The 16,948-nt window shown below is 34.3% G+C and overlaps 2 protein-coding genes across 3 annotated transcripts; both read left to right on the top strand.

Annotated features, from left to right (window-relative positions):
• Positions 1 to 425: 425 nt before the first annotated feature.
• LOC145628657 (polycomb group protein VERNALIZATION 2-like) lies at positions 426 to 10,051 on the top strand. 2 transcript variants are annotated; one of them, XM_081681018.1, is made up of 15 exons: positions 426 to 574; positions 929 to 1,090; positions 1,195 to 1,250; positions 2,025 to 2,089; positions 2,185 to 2,237; positions 3,911 to 3,964; positions 4,049 to 4,108; positions 4,916 to 4,962; positions 5,073 to 5,185; positions 6,185 to 6,443; positions 7,402 to 7,450; positions 8,925 to 9,008; positions 9,190 to 9,269; positions 9,417 to 9,506; positions 9,603 to 10,051. In XM_081681018.1, the coding sequence occupies exons 2-15, from the start codon at positions 965 to 967 to the stop codon at positions 9,742 to 9,744; spliced, it is 1,278 nt and encodes a 425-aa protein (XP_081537144.1). In that variant the 5' UTR covers positions 426 to 574; positions 929 to 964; the 3' UTR covers positions 9,745 to 10,051. The 2 variants fall into 2 exon arrangements, with proteins under 2 accessions (XP_081537144.1, XP_081537143.1); XM_081681017.1 differs by having other exon boundaries at positions 431 to 574; positions 885 to 1,090.
• A 1,415-nt stretch (positions 10,052 to 11,466) lies between these two features.
• Positions 11,467 to 14,978, top strand: LOC145627516 (uncharacterized). Its single transcript, XM_081679900.1, has 8 exons — positions 11,467 to 11,487; positions 11,633 to 11,663; positions 11,916 to 12,157; positions 12,677 to 12,818; positions 12,918 to 13,165; positions 13,530 to 13,566; positions 13,668 to 13,915; positions 14,060 to 14,978. The coding sequence occupies exons 1-8, from the start codon at positions 11,467 to 11,469 to the stop codon at positions 14,693 to 14,695; spliced, it is 1,605 nt and encodes a 534-aa protein (XP_081536026.1). The 3' UTR covers positions 14,696 to 14,978.
• Positions 14,979 to 16,948: the final 1,970 nt, after the last annotated feature.

Raw genomic sequence — 16,948 nt, 5'->3', positions numbered from 1 at the left:
GTCTCAATTTACTTGTATAATTATTTGCTCAATATCTTGTGCAACTGAAAAAGTAGTGATAAAAATTGGGTTGATGAGTTTGGGGACCCAACAAAAATTCTTAACAAAAATTTGAGTCAAAAGTAAAATGAAATACTTCAAATTTAATTAGATTTGGAACTCCGTTAAAGATGGGGTCGCCTAATTTAGATTAATTTATATGCCGTAATTAAATTTATGTAACTTGTAACTGGTTTAGAGTAACTCGAAAATGAGACATATTACGGAGTATAGATTATGAGTGATTGATAATTTTTTTTGTAATATATGAGTATCTTTATCTATGCATTATGGGTTAAAGTCGTTTTTATTCTTGAAAATTAAAAGAGAATACACTGTTATAATATTCCGGAATTTAAAATAGTAGTCGTGATTAAAAATTTGTTTCCTACAACCAAAAGTAACAGGAGACAAACTTAAAAAAAAAAGGGACTAAATTAAGAGTCTTTTTCTCGTGTAAGCTGCACCCCCTCCGTTTCTCTTCCATTGAAAGCGGCTTCTGAGCTTTCTCTCCTCCATTGAAGCAGTTTCTGAGGTAAGATAGTCTATATTTAATCATCGAATATCAATTTCACAATCTAGGGTTTCGTTAATTTAATTGTCAGTACAATCAATTTAGGGTTATTGGTTGTTATATATATATATATACTGCAAGAATTTAACATGATTTTTCGAGAAAATCAAGCCAATTTAGCACTTGTTCATTGTTAGGACGGAATCATGAAAATGGAATTACAATTAGAGGAGTACATTTAGATCTTGATAGCCTGAATTTCTAATTTCATACAATTCAGCTGTATTATTATTTAGAAGCCTTGATTAACTGGAAAAAATGATAATTATAGTGATTATACATGGTGGATCTGCGTATTTTGATATGTTGGTGCAGTTGTCGCCTTGCCGGGATCGTGTCGGTTCAAATTCAATGTGTCACCAAAGCTCATGTCCATGTGTAACGGTGGAAGAGGATGTTGCTGCGGAGGAATGTCTTTTAGTATACTGTAAACCAGTTGAATTATATAATATACTTCAACGCCGAGCTCATCAAAATGTAATGTTGGGAGAATTACTCAAAACTTATTACCAATTTTGCTTAATTTAGCTCCATTAAGTTGTGTACTATCTTTAATTTGATTGTTTTTCAATTTCGTGCAGCCTTCATTTCTTCCTAGGTGCTTGAACTACAAAATTGAGGCAAAATGGAAAGCAGGGTATGATCTTGTATTGCTTTTTTTGTTATTTGGAATTATTTAGTTAGAGTGAATTGATAGCTATCAAACATATCTTAGAATGCCTCCACTAAGGTTTGTGGTATAGATTGCTGGTAGGAATGTGCAGATAGTTACATCATCGAACATATATAAGAGTGTTGTGGCTATATTTGGCCAGTTTGGCATCCGAGAAGGATGCCTTCACTAAGGTTTGGGGTATGAATTGCTGGAAGGAATGTGCGGATAAGTAGATAGATACATGCATGGATGTTAAATTCAAAGGGGTTTTAAGTGTAAGAATGTGTAAAGAGAAAGGAAAGAGAGAGACAAGGATAATAAAAATCCTAAGATGAAGGAGAAAAGGGAATTTAAACATGTAAATATAGGAAGGACTTCAGAAAGACAGAAGAAAAAATTTGGGAGGAAAGAGAGAATAGGGAAACAAAAGGAAAATTTCTTTCAACATTCTTTGCCTTTAACAATCATTCCTCTGTGTGTGTGTCAAAATAAAAAATAAAAAAATAAAACACACACACACACACACACACACACTACTCTGATTGAGTAGAGATTATATTGCCTAACTAGGAAAAGCAATGAAAGATTAGATAAGACTAAGTAACTCTAAATCCTTCTCAACTGCTCAAAAAACTCTTTTAGAGACCATTGCCAGAAAATTAAAATTTTGATGCAAACTAGAGAAACATAATATGTAAATTCAAGGTTATTCTTTTACAATTATTTTTAAAAAATCAATGGCTTTTTTATGTGTAGATTGATGGATGGAAATGTAATTTTCAACTATAGAGACCACAGCAACTTGCTTAGAAAGACCGAAGGTGTGCTTCTATATTTAAAATATCTTGCTTATTACTTCCGTGTCTAATTTTTCTATTAATCAGGAATCTTTATTTGGTTCCTTGTTAACGTGCAGTTACTAGACAGTTTTCATGTCCTTTTTGTCTGATGAGATGTGGCAGCTTCAAGGTATGTATGAATCTGTTCTTTGATTCCAATTTTAAGGAACATAGAAAATTCCACCTCACTTTACTTGATTTCACAAAACTACATGTATCTTGGTTCTGGATAAGTTGTAAGAATGGAGCTGAATTAATTTTTGATTGGAGTTAAATTTGCTTTTCCAATATCCTCGTGCTACTTTATCTCATAAGATTACTGGCGATGGCATTGGAGAAGGTAGATATTAGTGAGTTGTGAGAAACTTTAACTGACTTTGTCCTTTGCTGATAGAGGGTGGGGTGGGGTGGGGTGCGAGACAAGATCTAGTGTAAAATTAGACACAATAAAGATATCTTAGTGTCAATTGTAGTGATTGAAGGTTCCTTAATGAGGTTGCTTCATCATGGTATCAGTCTTAAGGCTTTGTTTGGTTCAATATTAGTAAAAGAAAAGAAGAGAAGGGAAGGGAATGGAAGGGAAAGGAAGGTGTTTTTATTTTCAAATATTTGGTTAGTGAAAGGAAATGAAGGCTCGGAAGCGAAGAGATTTAAAATTTATAATGTACAACGTTTATTTTTCTCTTTCCAGTCGAATTCCTCTAATTTTGGGAGGATAGGAAAGCTAAAAATTTGTAAAGGAATTTTCCTCCCACTTCTCTTCCTTTACTTTGAATTCTCATGTCATATATTCAACCAAACATGGGAACACGATTAAAACCCTTTCCTTTTTTTTCTTTTCCACCCAAATCATTTCAACCAAAAAGGGCCTAAGAGAATGGTTAGGTGGAGGAGGGAATGGTAATGAGGATTAATATTTCATGGAAGTTAAATCATTTTATGTAGTCTTGGTTGGATTATGTTCTCCTATACTTCTATAATTCTTTGAATTGGCTAGGGTATCCTTGAGATGGTGGAGGGATTTATTACAGACTTTTATTAAATTTTTCTCTTTGGGGAGTGGGTGGGGGGTCATTGAGTAATTTTGTGAAATGGACCCAATGTATAAAAACAAGCTCAAGGCGCACTAAGGCGAGAGGGGTTCTGCTGCACCTACTTCTTTGAAGTGAGGCGCAGTATATGGGCATTTAAAAAAATTTCGCTGAAGTTTGCCTCATGTGCGCCTTAGGTGCGCCTCGGTCACTTTTTGTGCGCCTAACCCAAAACGCCTCGCCCAGACCTATTAAGTGCTCACCTCTGATCGCCTTGCGCCTAGGCGCGCTTTTTCAAATACTGATGGGATCTAGTATAGAGTCACAGAGATGCCAATTTAGGTATTGAGGTAACTTGGTGTCTGAAATTGTCTTTTATTTAGTGAAGTTGTATTGGAAAGTTGTTTTAGAATTTACTGCAGTAGTGCATTATAGTACCTGTGGTCTTGATGGGAAACTACGCTCTAGTTTGTTGGAAAAAGAAATTTGTGCTGGTTGTTTTACTTTTAGTCAATTGATAAATTTTGAATGTTGGTATTCTCTTTGTGATGTTGAAGTTTTCCCGAAGAGATCTAAGAACCATAAAATAAACCAGAGTTTCAGGTGTTTAACAACCTTTGCTAAATTTTATATAGTTCACATGTATTCATATGCCTACTTGTAATTCTCTTTCCCTTTTTTTTTTTTTTCTTTTTTCTCACAGTACGCTGTTTTCTAAAAGCTGTAAGCTACTGCTCTTACAAAAACTGCAACTTTGATCTTCTGTTTGCAGGGTCTCCGTTCTCATCTGATCACGTCACATGACCTTTTTAAATGTGAATTTTGGGTTAGTTACTAGAATTGAATGCTATTGCATTAATTGAAAATTTGAACGTTAATGTCTGCTGGATGTATCACACTTCATTTTTAGGTGACCGAAGAGTATAGAGCCATTAATGTCTCCGTCAAAACTGATGCACTACATTCAGAGGTCAGAATATTCTTCTTCTTATTGTTCTAAATATCCAAGATTGTTATTAAGCATTTCTCAGAAACCTTTTTTTTTCCCTCTAGTTTAGAGTAGATAAACAGGTAGTACTGTGGGGCAACCTTCAGTAGTTTGCTGCTTATTGTACTTTGGGGTGGTTGGGTTGTCTTTATAGAATTTTAGGGCCCCTAAACTTTTCTTAGAATCGTGGGATATAGGCTTTATATAAGAACATTGAGAAAAGATGCTAACCTACCTCGCAATATATAAGTCATGGTAGATTTTTGCTTTTTTGTACTAAAAAATGGCACAATTTAGTCATGGGAAAAAACTTCCCTTGTAGAATTCCTAGAGATTTAGCTTGAATTGTTTGGTTGGCTATATGGAATTTGCATTTCCTAGGGATTGATTCCTATGTTTTGTTAAGTAAACTTGATTTATTTTCCATGTAATCTAACTAATTTTATCACATACATTTTTTTGTAATGAACCTGAGAGGGAAATGAGAGAAAGTAAGTCGTTAAAGGGATTTTGTGACTTACCAAGGAGGCAAGGAGTGGGTTGGGTTAGTCGCTTCCCCCTTTTTAATTCCAACCAATGTACTAACAACACATCATAATTGCATTTTGAAACAAATCTCAATTCCTTTGTGATTTCCCTCCAACCAAACAAGCACTAAGAATGAGAGGTATTTAGTCAATTTTTTACGATATATTTACATCATTCAAGTGAGAGTGTGTTTTGATTCCAAATTTTTTTCAATGTTTTCTTCTTACATAGTTTTCTGAGTATTATCAGTCATTGCTGCAGAGTACTGCTGGTGGAATTGAGCCTCGATTGCAATTATTTGGATTCTGGTAAGTTAAGCTGCAGGTTGCGACTTTTGTGCAGTTTAACATTGCCGCTTGCAGCTTTTGGACGATGCCCTTCTGCTAACATTACTTATAAAGTAACCATCTTTGAGCAGTTCAAGGCCTCGAAAGCGCAAACGTCCAGAAGATCCTCATGAGAATGGGAAATATGTATATCCCCATGTGTTGGAATCAGCCTTGCCTGCACTGGCCACTGGGATTAATGAGGGTACACATTCTTTTAGATTCCTGCAAGATGTAAACTATTTACTTTGTGAATATCTGAACTAATAGATGATACGAGTGTATATTATCTTCAAGAAGTAATCAATCAGTAGATACTGAATTCTTGCTGTAGGATCTGCTTAATTATTTTTATAATTCTTTTTCTCAATGAAGAGCAGCTTTATATCTGTCCATTTGTCTTTTCCTTGAGTCAACTACCAATCCTTTCCTGAGGCTCCTACCACCCTATGTTCCTATCTTATGTATACTTCAGTAGTCAAATTTGACTTTTACACTATTTATATACTTCTCTTTGACTAGCTTTGATGATTTATTGTTAAGGAAAAATAGTCATGTAAGATCTTGTTAGATTCGTCTCGATTTACACTTTCATAATATAAAATATTTATATTTTTGCGTATCGGTAAATTATAATATTAGTGATTGAAATGATGCATTGGCAAGTGTGAAATGAGAAACGTACAATTTTGAAAACTGAACATGGTCTTATTCTCTTATATCCAGAACGTTGTATACGATTATATTCGTTTTGAAAACTTTCTCTGAATGGGTCCTTTAAAAACTCTCATTATTAGTCTCAAATGATCATGGAGGGATGGGATCTATCTTGAATATTCTCTTTCTAAACTCTGCCATGGGCAGATTATTCTGAGCTGCTGCTGTTCTTGACTGTACCTGCAAGTACTAGGTATTGAGAGAATGATCTGTTAACTTTTGTTCATTCCTTTGTTATTGTTGTAGCAAAGTATGTAGTCTGTTAACTCTTCTCATAACATTTTCATTACTCTTTTTAAAAGAAGTCCGTAAGTCTGTTTCGGCAATACTTTGATAGTTTGATATCATATTTATCAATTGTTTTTCCATTTTGCAGCATTTGAATGTATAATTATATCCTTTAATATAATCTTCATGTATTTAATATCATTGTTTGGACCAAGAAATACGCAGCTGTATGACTTCTTTTGTTTAAATTGTGTTGTAGGTGAGAAAGATCCAAGTGCCTGTCCAATGTCACATAATCCAAGAACAGGAGAGTTGTGTTATTCTTATGAAAATGGTAATGCAAATGGCATGGATTATGTTGCGGCCAACAGTAATCCAGGGGTTCCAGTAGCTAGAGCTCTGCCCCTGGAAGACATAGACTGTGTTCAAAGCACATGTGCAGACAAGATGATGTCTTTGACGCTGCTTCCGGCTGCAAAGTCAAGAAAGCTTTCATCTGAGCGGACTGAGCCTAGAAGGTATGCATATTGTTAAATGTGATATTTAAGCTACTTTCCTGCTATTTTAGTTATCTGAATTTTAAGGAAGTGTCTTTCTTGATGTCAAGATGTAGCTATTGGCTAAGTTTGGTTATAAGGTGGGGTCCCAGGAGGCTGGCTTAGCTAGGGCTAGTCATTTTCTTTGACTTGATGCATTGTGGCTTTACGATAGATAGTATAAAACTGGTTAGGGTAGTGGGCATACTCGTAGTCGTAGAAACATGTTCATTAATCATTACTCAATAGAGAATTGGTGAATATTGTGCGTCTCTAGTGTAGTAATCCCCAAATAGGCTACTTTATTAAATCATCCAAGGCATTCCTATTTAGTGTTGGAGCTATAATACATTAATGTTCTTTCCAAAATGGTCCGAGTGGTATCATGGAGCAAAATTGTTAATATTAACTCTAGGTGAGAAATGAGAAGAATTAATATCAACTATTATGTTAATTATAGTATCACACATTCACACCTACCCTTCTCCCCCACTCTACTTCATTGTTGAACCTTCACATTTCCTCTCTCCGCGTTGATGATATCCTTACTGTTGAGAACTTGAGATCGTAGCATTGGTGTTGCTGGGAAAAAATAGGGGGTGGGGGTTAGATTTAATATTTAGTGCCGTGTCCAAGGTCAGTGGGATACTGGACTGTACTTCAGGTTGAACATTGCCTGAGAGAGTATTGTCGCCGGTTGTAGATGGGGGCAGTATAAATAAAATTAAAAGTAACAGTGTAGTTATAATTTTTTTGTTTTTTCCTAAACTCTTAAATCTAGTTACTTTTTTGTTACATGAGGTAAGCTTGGCCATTTATAACAAAGCTAATGATTTATATTAACTCTTTTCATTTCTTACCTAGAATGTTCTCTTCTCATTGGATACATCATATATAGCTACCCAGTCTAATTGATTGGTTCCTTTTCTTTAATTTTCAGCACTTTGCTCCTGCAGAAGCGGCAATTTTATCATTCTCACCGAGCTCAGGTAATTCTAAGAAATCATGCTGTGTTTTACGAAGATTCTTATTTCTTTCTAGTTGATCTTTTATTTATAATATACTAACACCATCTGTCAAGTTCCAATTTAATGGAAGCCTGATACATAAAACATAAATGTTTTTGTCGCTCCTAGAGCTGTCGTATTTGGTGTTCAGTTCAGGTCGGATTCTATCATGTTCTGGTCAAGCTAGGGTGGTTGTTTGGGTCAAAGTAGGATCAGTTGCGATCACTTTGGATGAAGCTGGATCAGTTGGGGTCACTTTGGATGAAGCTGGATCAGTTTTCGATTCTGGCTTGAATTGGGTTTATTAGGTTCAATATTAGGGTTTGGTTGATTTAGTTCAGGTTGGAAGTGTGATATTGTTTAATTGAGTTTAGCACTTGCCTTCTAGATTAATCCCCTCAAAATAAAAATTATTGGTATATGCTATTTATGTTCTTGTGGAGTTTTTTTTAATCATGGTAGATAGATGGACAATTATGTTTTAAATCCTAGGCAATAGCGAGTTAGATTGGATTTGGTTTACTGACAGATTTAGTCAGATCATCTTGGGTCATGTTCAGATTCTCTTAGATTGTGTTTAGATTATCTCGGGTTGTGTGATGTGTTAATGAAGTCAATAATAGGTTTCAGACCTTTCGGTTGAATTAAATTTTTGTTGGGTCGGCCTGGATTGAATCAATATAGTTGAGGCCGAACCAGGATTTTCGTCTTGTTCAGTTGATTGCAGAGTTGTAAAGGGTTAAAATGTTCAATAGGATTTGGATTGTTTCAATGCAGAGTTGAATCTCGAATCCTGGGTCAAATAGGGTGTTGGGATTAATGTAGAAAGTGGGTTCGGGTTCAGGTGCCTATTTCTCAGGTAAATTTGGATCAGGTCGCTGTCGGTTATAGATTGGTTTCATGGATTGGTTTATCTTTTGATAGCTCTAGTTGCTTCCAGTTGGTTGATTGAAGACTTGAAGTCAGGACCATGTCAACTTTCAATTTTTGCTCTATCTATTATGTAACTCTGCCAACTGTTGTAGGTTCTTGGACATTTAACTGGCAGAGGGTACTCTTTCTGCCTTTGTTTTATCAATTCAAGTGCCTTTAACTTCCTATACCTGATGGTATCAGTTTACTTTTGGGTTTTCAATAAGGAAATGCCAGTAAAGGTGGAGAAAATGATAAAGTCTAGTAATGAGAGTGATTAGGATTTCAATTTTTTATATCTCCCTTTTCTCTTTTAAGTCTATGCTCTGTCTTAATGAATACAGTAATTTTTTTCCCCTGTGTAGTAATGCAAGCATTGTTTTAAAGTCTGTTTTTTCAATACAGAATCGTCATTGCAGCTCCTTCGAAATGTTTCTTATTTGACTGTCAATTTCTTGGACTTCACATTTAAAAACTTGTATTTGTATCATGCTTCAAATATATCATGATGATAATTTTGACGTATTCCCTTTTGCATCCTAAGCCAATGGCTCTGGAACAAGTATTGTCAGACAGGGATAGTGAGGATGAAGTAGATAATGACATTGCTGCTCTTGAAGACAGAAGGGTATGTTTGGCTATTTTATTAATCTAAATCACTTATACAAATATATGATTATCAATTTTGACAATTTTGTGAACAGTTAGTCTTTGTTTGTACTTTATTCTTTGAATCCCTGACTGTGTACCTCATTCCTTGGTACTCTTTGCTCACTAAACTGTAAGATGTTATTTGCCTTGCATTGCAGATGCTTGATGATTTTGTTGATGTGACCAAAGACGAGAAACACCTAATGCATCTATGGAACTCATTCGTTCGACAGCAGAGGTAGAACACTTTTTATGCAGCTCTTAGCTCTCATAATCTCTTTACATTGTGCATGTCTGCATCGTGGCACTCTTATGACTTAGTTTTGTAATGCTTACATGCTTTTGTTGTTTGGCTTTGCTTAACTTATTAATTATCATGGAATAGGGTTCTGGCTGATGGTCATGTTCCCTGGGCTTGTGAAGCATTTTTGAAAGTTCATGGCAAGTTGTTGATTGAATCGCCTGCTCTTTTCTGGTTAGTTCTATTACATTTTGTTCAATATGATAGTATCTGACAAACCATGCCCTTTTAATTAATCGTCTTTTCTTTCTTCCTTTCCTCTTTTCTCAGGTGTTGGAGGTTTTTTATGATCAAACTCTGGAATCATGGTCTTCTTGATGCCGGTACTATGAATAATTGCAGCATACTTCTTGAGAAACAACGAGATGAAGCTTCCACTGATGGAAATTCGCTCAAACACCAACAAAAATAAGCTGAAGGAGATGATATTTGTTCATGCTCAAAAGTTAGGGTTTCATCTGGCCTCCATTCTGTACATTCCTTTGTCTTGAGAAGCGTTTACATCCGGAGAAGGGGTGTTGGACTGTTGGCGCTCTGTAGGCAATCGAGTTATAAAGTTAGACTAGCAGAGGGTTTCCATATCCAAAGTAATGTAATCATTGACTCTATATTACTTACCAAAATAATATGTATGTGTTTATGCTATTTATCAACTGACCACATTCTTTTTCTGTATCAAACTCTTTAATCTTCATGTGTTCTATTAACCCATTGTTAGATTATAGACCCAGGAGCTACAATGTAAGATTGTCATTGATGCTCTCAATCAATGTTCTATCTCATAGTTCCATTTTCTTTATTGTATGTTATTTATAACGAATGATATATTGTTTAAGAATAATGAAGATGATATATGTCAGATTGCGCTAAGGAAACCGATCTAATTCTTGTAGACTCATAGTCTCATACAAAGCATTATTTGAATTCACCCAAGGGAAATACATATAAATAAAAAATTTTTAAAAAAAAAAAAAAAACAAATAAACTCAATCTAGGAATGCACGAGATCTAGTTATCCATGAAGTATGTATTTAATAGAAGGAAGAATCCTTGGGTTTTTTTTTTACAAATTATGTAATTGCCTAACTTGAAAGGATCTCTAAGCAAACTCTCTATTTCCCTAAATCAAAATGCCTTAAAGAATTATGAGGTATCAATACATTAACTTGAAAGGATCTCTAGATGATGTGGTGCAATGTCATTTTTTGAATAGTTTTTTTAACCCCCATTTTAAGAGGGTGTTTAGGGTGATTATTCACCTCCCTTGATGTTTGAGACTCTTCTTTTATGTTCCTTTATAAATAGTAGAAGCCTTTTTCTGAATTTTAAACTTAAAAAATACATCAAGCACAATAGTCTAAACACATTTTCAATTGGGCATAAGACCATAAGTTACTTGACTCAAACCTTCCACTTAAAAGTGTCTTTGTGTGGAAGTCGTGTGTTAATCTTACAGTTTTTGCCGACAAATACAATTGAGCACCTTGATTGCACCGGAAATTTGTTTTCAACTCACCAATCAATATTGTTCCATTGTTTGTTAGATCATCTTTTTTTATCTTACTTAAATACTATAAATGGATGCTAACTATTATGTGCAACAAATGTTTTTTTTTCCTTTTTAGGTAATCATTTCTCTCTATCTCTCTCCTCATCACATGCACCCAACTTTTTCTCTCTCCATTATACTCTCACAAACAAATTTTGCCTAGGAGTCCGCAAACACCCCCTTTGTTGCAAATAATAGTTAACGGAAGAAGTATTTTTATATTGTTTGTACTAGACTACTTCTTTATTTACAACAAATGTAACAACTGGTTGTAAAAAAAAAAAACAAATGTAACTAAATTAATGTATATTTGTATTTTATTACATGATTCGGGGCATTGTCCGGGTCAAAAACTACGTAGTAGTTAATTTTAGAAACCCGCAAATTGAGAATTGTCAAAAGACAAACAGAATGGCGCGAATGAGGCTATTATACCGGGCTTATTCAAAATTTTTAATTTTCGTCTTCTTCAATTGAAAGTATCAAAGAAATGGCAGAAGTACAGAACTGAAAAAGGAACTTGGAGAGAGAATTCCAGAGTGAGAATACCACACAAATAACTTGAATTTTCAAGCTTCATATGCTATGAAAAATCCCAGATCTCAGGTACTCAGTTATTAATCTGTAAAACCCATATCAAATTCTTCATCTTTATTTCTTATCATGCTTTTTTTTTTTTTTTTTTTTTTTTGTTTAATTCAATGTTTGCAATTTTCTATTAAATCATCTGAAAGTTTGCATCTTTGCCCAGGTTTCAGGCTCTTCAATTTCCCAAATTTCAGGTGATTTTTTCTTATAAATTTTGGGGTTAATCTTGCTTAGCTGACATAATTATTAATTTTATTCTGTGGGAGTATCATTTTTCTGAATTAATTTATAGTTATTTTAATTTCTGGGTACCTTTAATTAAAATTTGTGGGTTTTTATTTTTATTTTTATTTTTTTCTTTCTCTTGTTGGGTAATTTCTCATTTTTCTGCTGAATAATGCTGAAATTGTTATTAATCTAATTTGCCAAAAATTGGTTGATTTCAGAGCCTGCTGACATAAAGCAGTGGTTTTCAAGTTACAATTACCAATCTCCTGAATTAGACACAAATGAAGACTTATGTTTATCTCAGAAGGATGATGAAGAGAGGGGATTGTATGTTGAGGACAGTGAGACTGAAGATGAAGGAACATGTGAAGATTTCACAAAGATAAATCGCTCCGTCGCCATTTGTAAATCCACCGAGGAAGCTAAAAAGCATGATTCTCCAACTCTTCCTGCTGTTGAGGTATTCTGATTTATTTTTGAATTATTAATTTCCTTTATACAAATAGTTTTAAGGACCATGATAGGTTTTTTTGGGATAACCTTTTGTCAAAAAATTGTTTGTTTGACTATCTAGGAAATCTGAATGAAAGTTCCTTTACAGATTTACAGTTGTTTATGCATCTGTCCTGAGTTCCTGACAACAGTATGTCTTGTATAAAATAGGTGTATTCGCTGTATACAACAGTCAGCAGACTTAGTGACTCAAAAGGTCGCCAATTTGACATCAACTCACATAAAAATTACTTTATTTGAATTGGGTGATTAAATGTGTTTGTCATGTTGCATAAAAGTTTCCATATTGCTCATCTTTTTTGTCACGAGGATAGCTTTATTTGTAAGGCTTAAACCGCATGTTCAACTGTTGTATCTGGCTGCAGTTTACTTCAGGAATAATTTGGTTACTTCAGGAATAAATAGGTTAAATGGTAGTCTTTTGTTGGTATTCAACAATTTAGTTCTGCATTCCTGAAGTTTAAAGGTGTACTTGTATAACTCCAGTATTATTTTACAACTTGTTGAATCTTTGGACTTTAGATTTGTTGAAGGTAAATTGGTCTGTAATTTGCCTCTCTTCATTTTACAGGTTCCAACCAATCCAGACTCGCTCTCACTTTCATCTGGTTTGTGCTCATTCCTCTTTGTTTATTAAGCAAACTTCACATTTAAGATATGACTATTGATGTGCTAATTAAACCCTTATGCTTGCATTTGCACTTCAGAGCCTCCTGACATCACAAAATGGTTCTCAAGTTATGTGTACGAATCTCCAGAATTAGATAGTGCTGATTTTGATGTTTCACATTCAAGTGTCTGTACTTCTGGGAATAAGAAAGAAGCTAACAAGGGAAGGGTAGATCATGTAAAGGAGTTTCCAGTAACAAAAGTCAAAGAAGAAATACTTAGCTGCAGGGAGACAGTTACAAGACCTAGTGGAGCTGAGAACAACACAAACCCTTCTACTCCCCAGGTATGCTCTTGCGTGAGATGGCTTTTGTAACACCCATAAGGTGTAAGTCTGTAAGAAAGTGTTGTATAGTTGCCTTTGTAAAAAAAACCCACACTATATATGGCTACACTTGAGGGATATATATTGGCTACTTGATAGTCAGAAACAAAGTGAACTAAAAATATGCACTGAAGTGATAATTGTGATTTTAGTATATTAAGGATGTCTTTTGTTGGTACACAATAACATAACATAGTTATGCGTTACTGAAGTTTTAAAATCTACCAGTACAAGTCCAGTACAATCTTATTACTTGTTAAATTCTTGTACTATAGATTTGTAGAAGGTATTAGTTTGGTCTGTAATCTTTCTCTTTCTTTTATAGGTTCCATCCTATCCAGACTCGCTCTCACCTCTATCTGGTTTGTGCTTGTCTCTTGTTGTTTATCATGGGAACTTTACATATAAGTTATAACTATTGATTTGATTATTTAACTCCCTTGCTCTTGCATGTGCACTTCAGAGCCTCCTGACATCACAAAATGGTTCTCAAGTTATGTATACGAGTCTCCAAATTTAGAGAGTGCTGATTTTGATGTTTCATTTTCAAGTGTTTATACTTTTGGGAATAAGAAAGAGATTGACAAAGAGAGGGAAGATCTATTAAAAGAGTTGCCTGTAACAAAATTTAAAGATGAGATACTTGTCTGCAGGGAGACAACTACAAGACCTAGTGGAGTTCAGGAGAACAAAAACCCTTCTGTTCGCCAGGTATTGCAAGTTGTTATCCCAACTTTTGCTTAAAAGAAAGTCTTTTTTTTTTATTGCAAATCAGTTCATAATAGTTCATAGAATGTCACTACTAAATATCTTACCAAGTGACCAATTCCTCTATTTTCTGTTTGAAATGTGCAGGAGGATGGTTCAGAAAGTAGTAACTCGTCTCTTAAGAACAGTTTTTGTCTTAAAAGAACTTCTGATCAAAGGACTTCAGGAGTAAAATTATTAAATAATACCTTCCCAGATAAATCTGTTGCATGGGAAAGAACTATAGATGAAAATAGTTTACCAATACAGCAATACGAACAGCAGCTGAGCAGCATAAACCATTTGAGATCACCTGCTAAGGCTTCTTACTGTAGGGATAGGGCATTTGCTGAAACTTCTGAAGAGAAGACGAAAAAGAAGTTTATAGCTGCTGAAAATGATTCTGGCTGGATCTCTCTTAATTATAAACCAAGAGAAGAATGTTCAAAAAGTATCACAAAGGAAAGAGGAGAATACATATCTGTTGAAAATCGGTTAAGTTCAATGAAGAGTAAAGTAGGACCAAGGATCGACAAGGAAAATTCCCCTGTAAATTCGCTTTATTCTTCTGATGGGCAGAAGGATAAAAAGTTGAGAAGAGAGGTCCTTAAAGAAACAACTAACTTTGACTATTCTCATGTGCCAGAGGTTGCTGGGAAATGGAAATGCCCACAGAGATATAAACCAGACACTGGACCTCCTCTGAAGCAGCTCCGACTTGAAAGATGGGTTTATAAGATGTAAATTGTTGCTACTGTCACTATGATATACAGGTCTGAACCGTCTGATGATATGTAATGCAGTGTGATAAGCATTTCTAGCAGTAATACAATATTTGATCAAAAATGAAAATTTTGCAAGATACACATTTAGACTTGAGTGCAAAATGTGGGATTGGTAGTGATACTATTGTCTGCATCACTGTATGCGCCTTCTTATTTCAGTGGAAAGCAAGCTTTCTTAAGTCCCACATTCAAATGTTGGAACGGTTTGAATGGTTGCATCAGCCCAGGAGCAAACATTCTGAAAGGACCGTGCATAATGATTTGTGTATGGGGATATGAGAAGGACTGCCAAGGAAATATGATCTTCAAGAATCAGTTGACATTGTGCATTGGATAGCCTGTAATAGTATGGCAAGAGAGCAAGGCAGTATGCTCTTGGAATGCTTGGTTATACTTTTGTATATACAAGGAAGATATTATTTCCTCTAATTCTCTTATTCTAACACTTGCTAGGCCTAAAGTATTGTGAAGATAATACTTCATAAATCATAATAAATTAATGGAAAATTTGCAAATTGCAGCCATTTAAAGTTCGTATTTTGCAAGTTGCAGCCATTTAAATTTTTTTTAGCAAATTACAGCCCAAAAGTTTGTATAAATTGTAAATTGCAACCCAATTTAATTTTTTCATCGGTTTACATGTTGAAAAATCTTCGGTTAAGGTTTTAGGGGTTATATTATCCCTTAGGGATCCGAATTAAGCTCGGCATTAGCAAAAAATAACGTAAGTGTCTCATATTTACAGTTTCCCACAAATCGATACACTTTTGTTACGCAAAACGAGATACTTGCGTTATTTTTTTGCTAATTCCGAGCTCAATTCGGACCCCTAAGAACTAAAATGGCCCCTAAAACCTTAATTGAAGATTTTTCAACTTGTAAACCGATGAAAAAGTTAAATCGGGCTGCAATTTATATGAACTTTTGGGTTGCAATTTGCAATTTTTTTTTTAAAATGGTTGAAATTTGCAAAATACGAACTTTAAATAGCTGCAATTTGCAAATTTTCCTAAATTAATAATCCTTAGTGGGTAGATATTATGTCGAGCATATGCAATATGAAGGTAAAATCATAGCTAAAGATGTTGATTAAAAGTAAGGACCAAAATACATTGTTTTATGCATTATCAATTTTCATAAAGGAGGTACGCCCTTTACTATTAATTAAGTGCCTCCAATTTAATTTGGCGAGTATGACAATGTAGAAGTTTGACCTATAATATTTTAAATTATCAATACGCATGAATCATAAAAAGTTGATGTTTGAAAATCTATATTGAAACGTACTCAGTCTCAATCCTGGATAAAGGAAGGTTATGGTAGGCCAGTGGCATGTCAATGTAAACCTTTGTCACATCGCTTGACATGAGCCACAAATGAATGAGAGTAATACTATGATGTATGACCTCCTTGGAAGTCTTGATGTTAGATCATGTAGTCATTTAAAAAATAAAAAGTGCAAATTGCAACCCAAAAGTACTAAAAAATTGAAAATTGCAACCCATTTTAATTTTTTCATCGATTTGTGTGCCGAAAAATATTCCGGTAAGGTTTTAGGGGTCATTTTATCCCTTAAGAACCCAAATTGAGCTCGAAATTTGCAAAAAAAATAAGTAAATGTCTCGTTTTGCGAATAAAAATTTTATCGATATGTGTGCAACTATTTTTTGTAATGAAAATGAGGTCCTTACATTTAATTTTTTGCCAATTTTGAGTTCATTTGGGACCCTTAAGAATTAAAATGACCCCTAAAACCTAAAAGGAACATTTTTCAACACGTAAATTGATGAATTAATTGAATTGGGTTGCAATTTACAAATTATTAGCACTTTTGGGCAGCAGTTTGCATTTTTATTTTATTTTTTTAAAATGGCTGCAATTTGCTTTGCAAAATACAAACTTTAAATGGTTGTAATTGGCAAATTTTCCATTCAAGTAAGGTCATATTATCTTAATGGTTTTAAATGAGTGATAATAGCCTAATGGGCACTTGATAACATGTCATTTTTTGCTGCTTCAACTAAAGATATGCATATCAATTCTTTTTGTGTTTTTTTCTTCTTCTTTTTAAAAAATTCAATATTTTTTTACTTCAAGAAACACATAACAAGATTTATTACAAATCTTAACTTTTTTTGTTATAACTTTATCGTATATCAATTTTAACACCCGCCTCTCAAAGAGTCAAATCTATAGACCTAACTATCTAACC

This window comes from Chenopodium album, chromosome 4, assembly GCF_948465745.1.
Source record: "Chenopodium album chromosome 4, dcCheAlbu1.1, whole genome shotgun sequence".
Taxonomy (NCBI): Eukaryota; Viridiplantae; Streptophyta; class Magnoliopsida; order Caryophyllales; family Amaranthaceae; genus Chenopodium; species Chenopodium album.
Note: the sequence above shows the minus strand (reverse complement) of the source record. Positions and strands in the feature narration are given on the sequence as shown.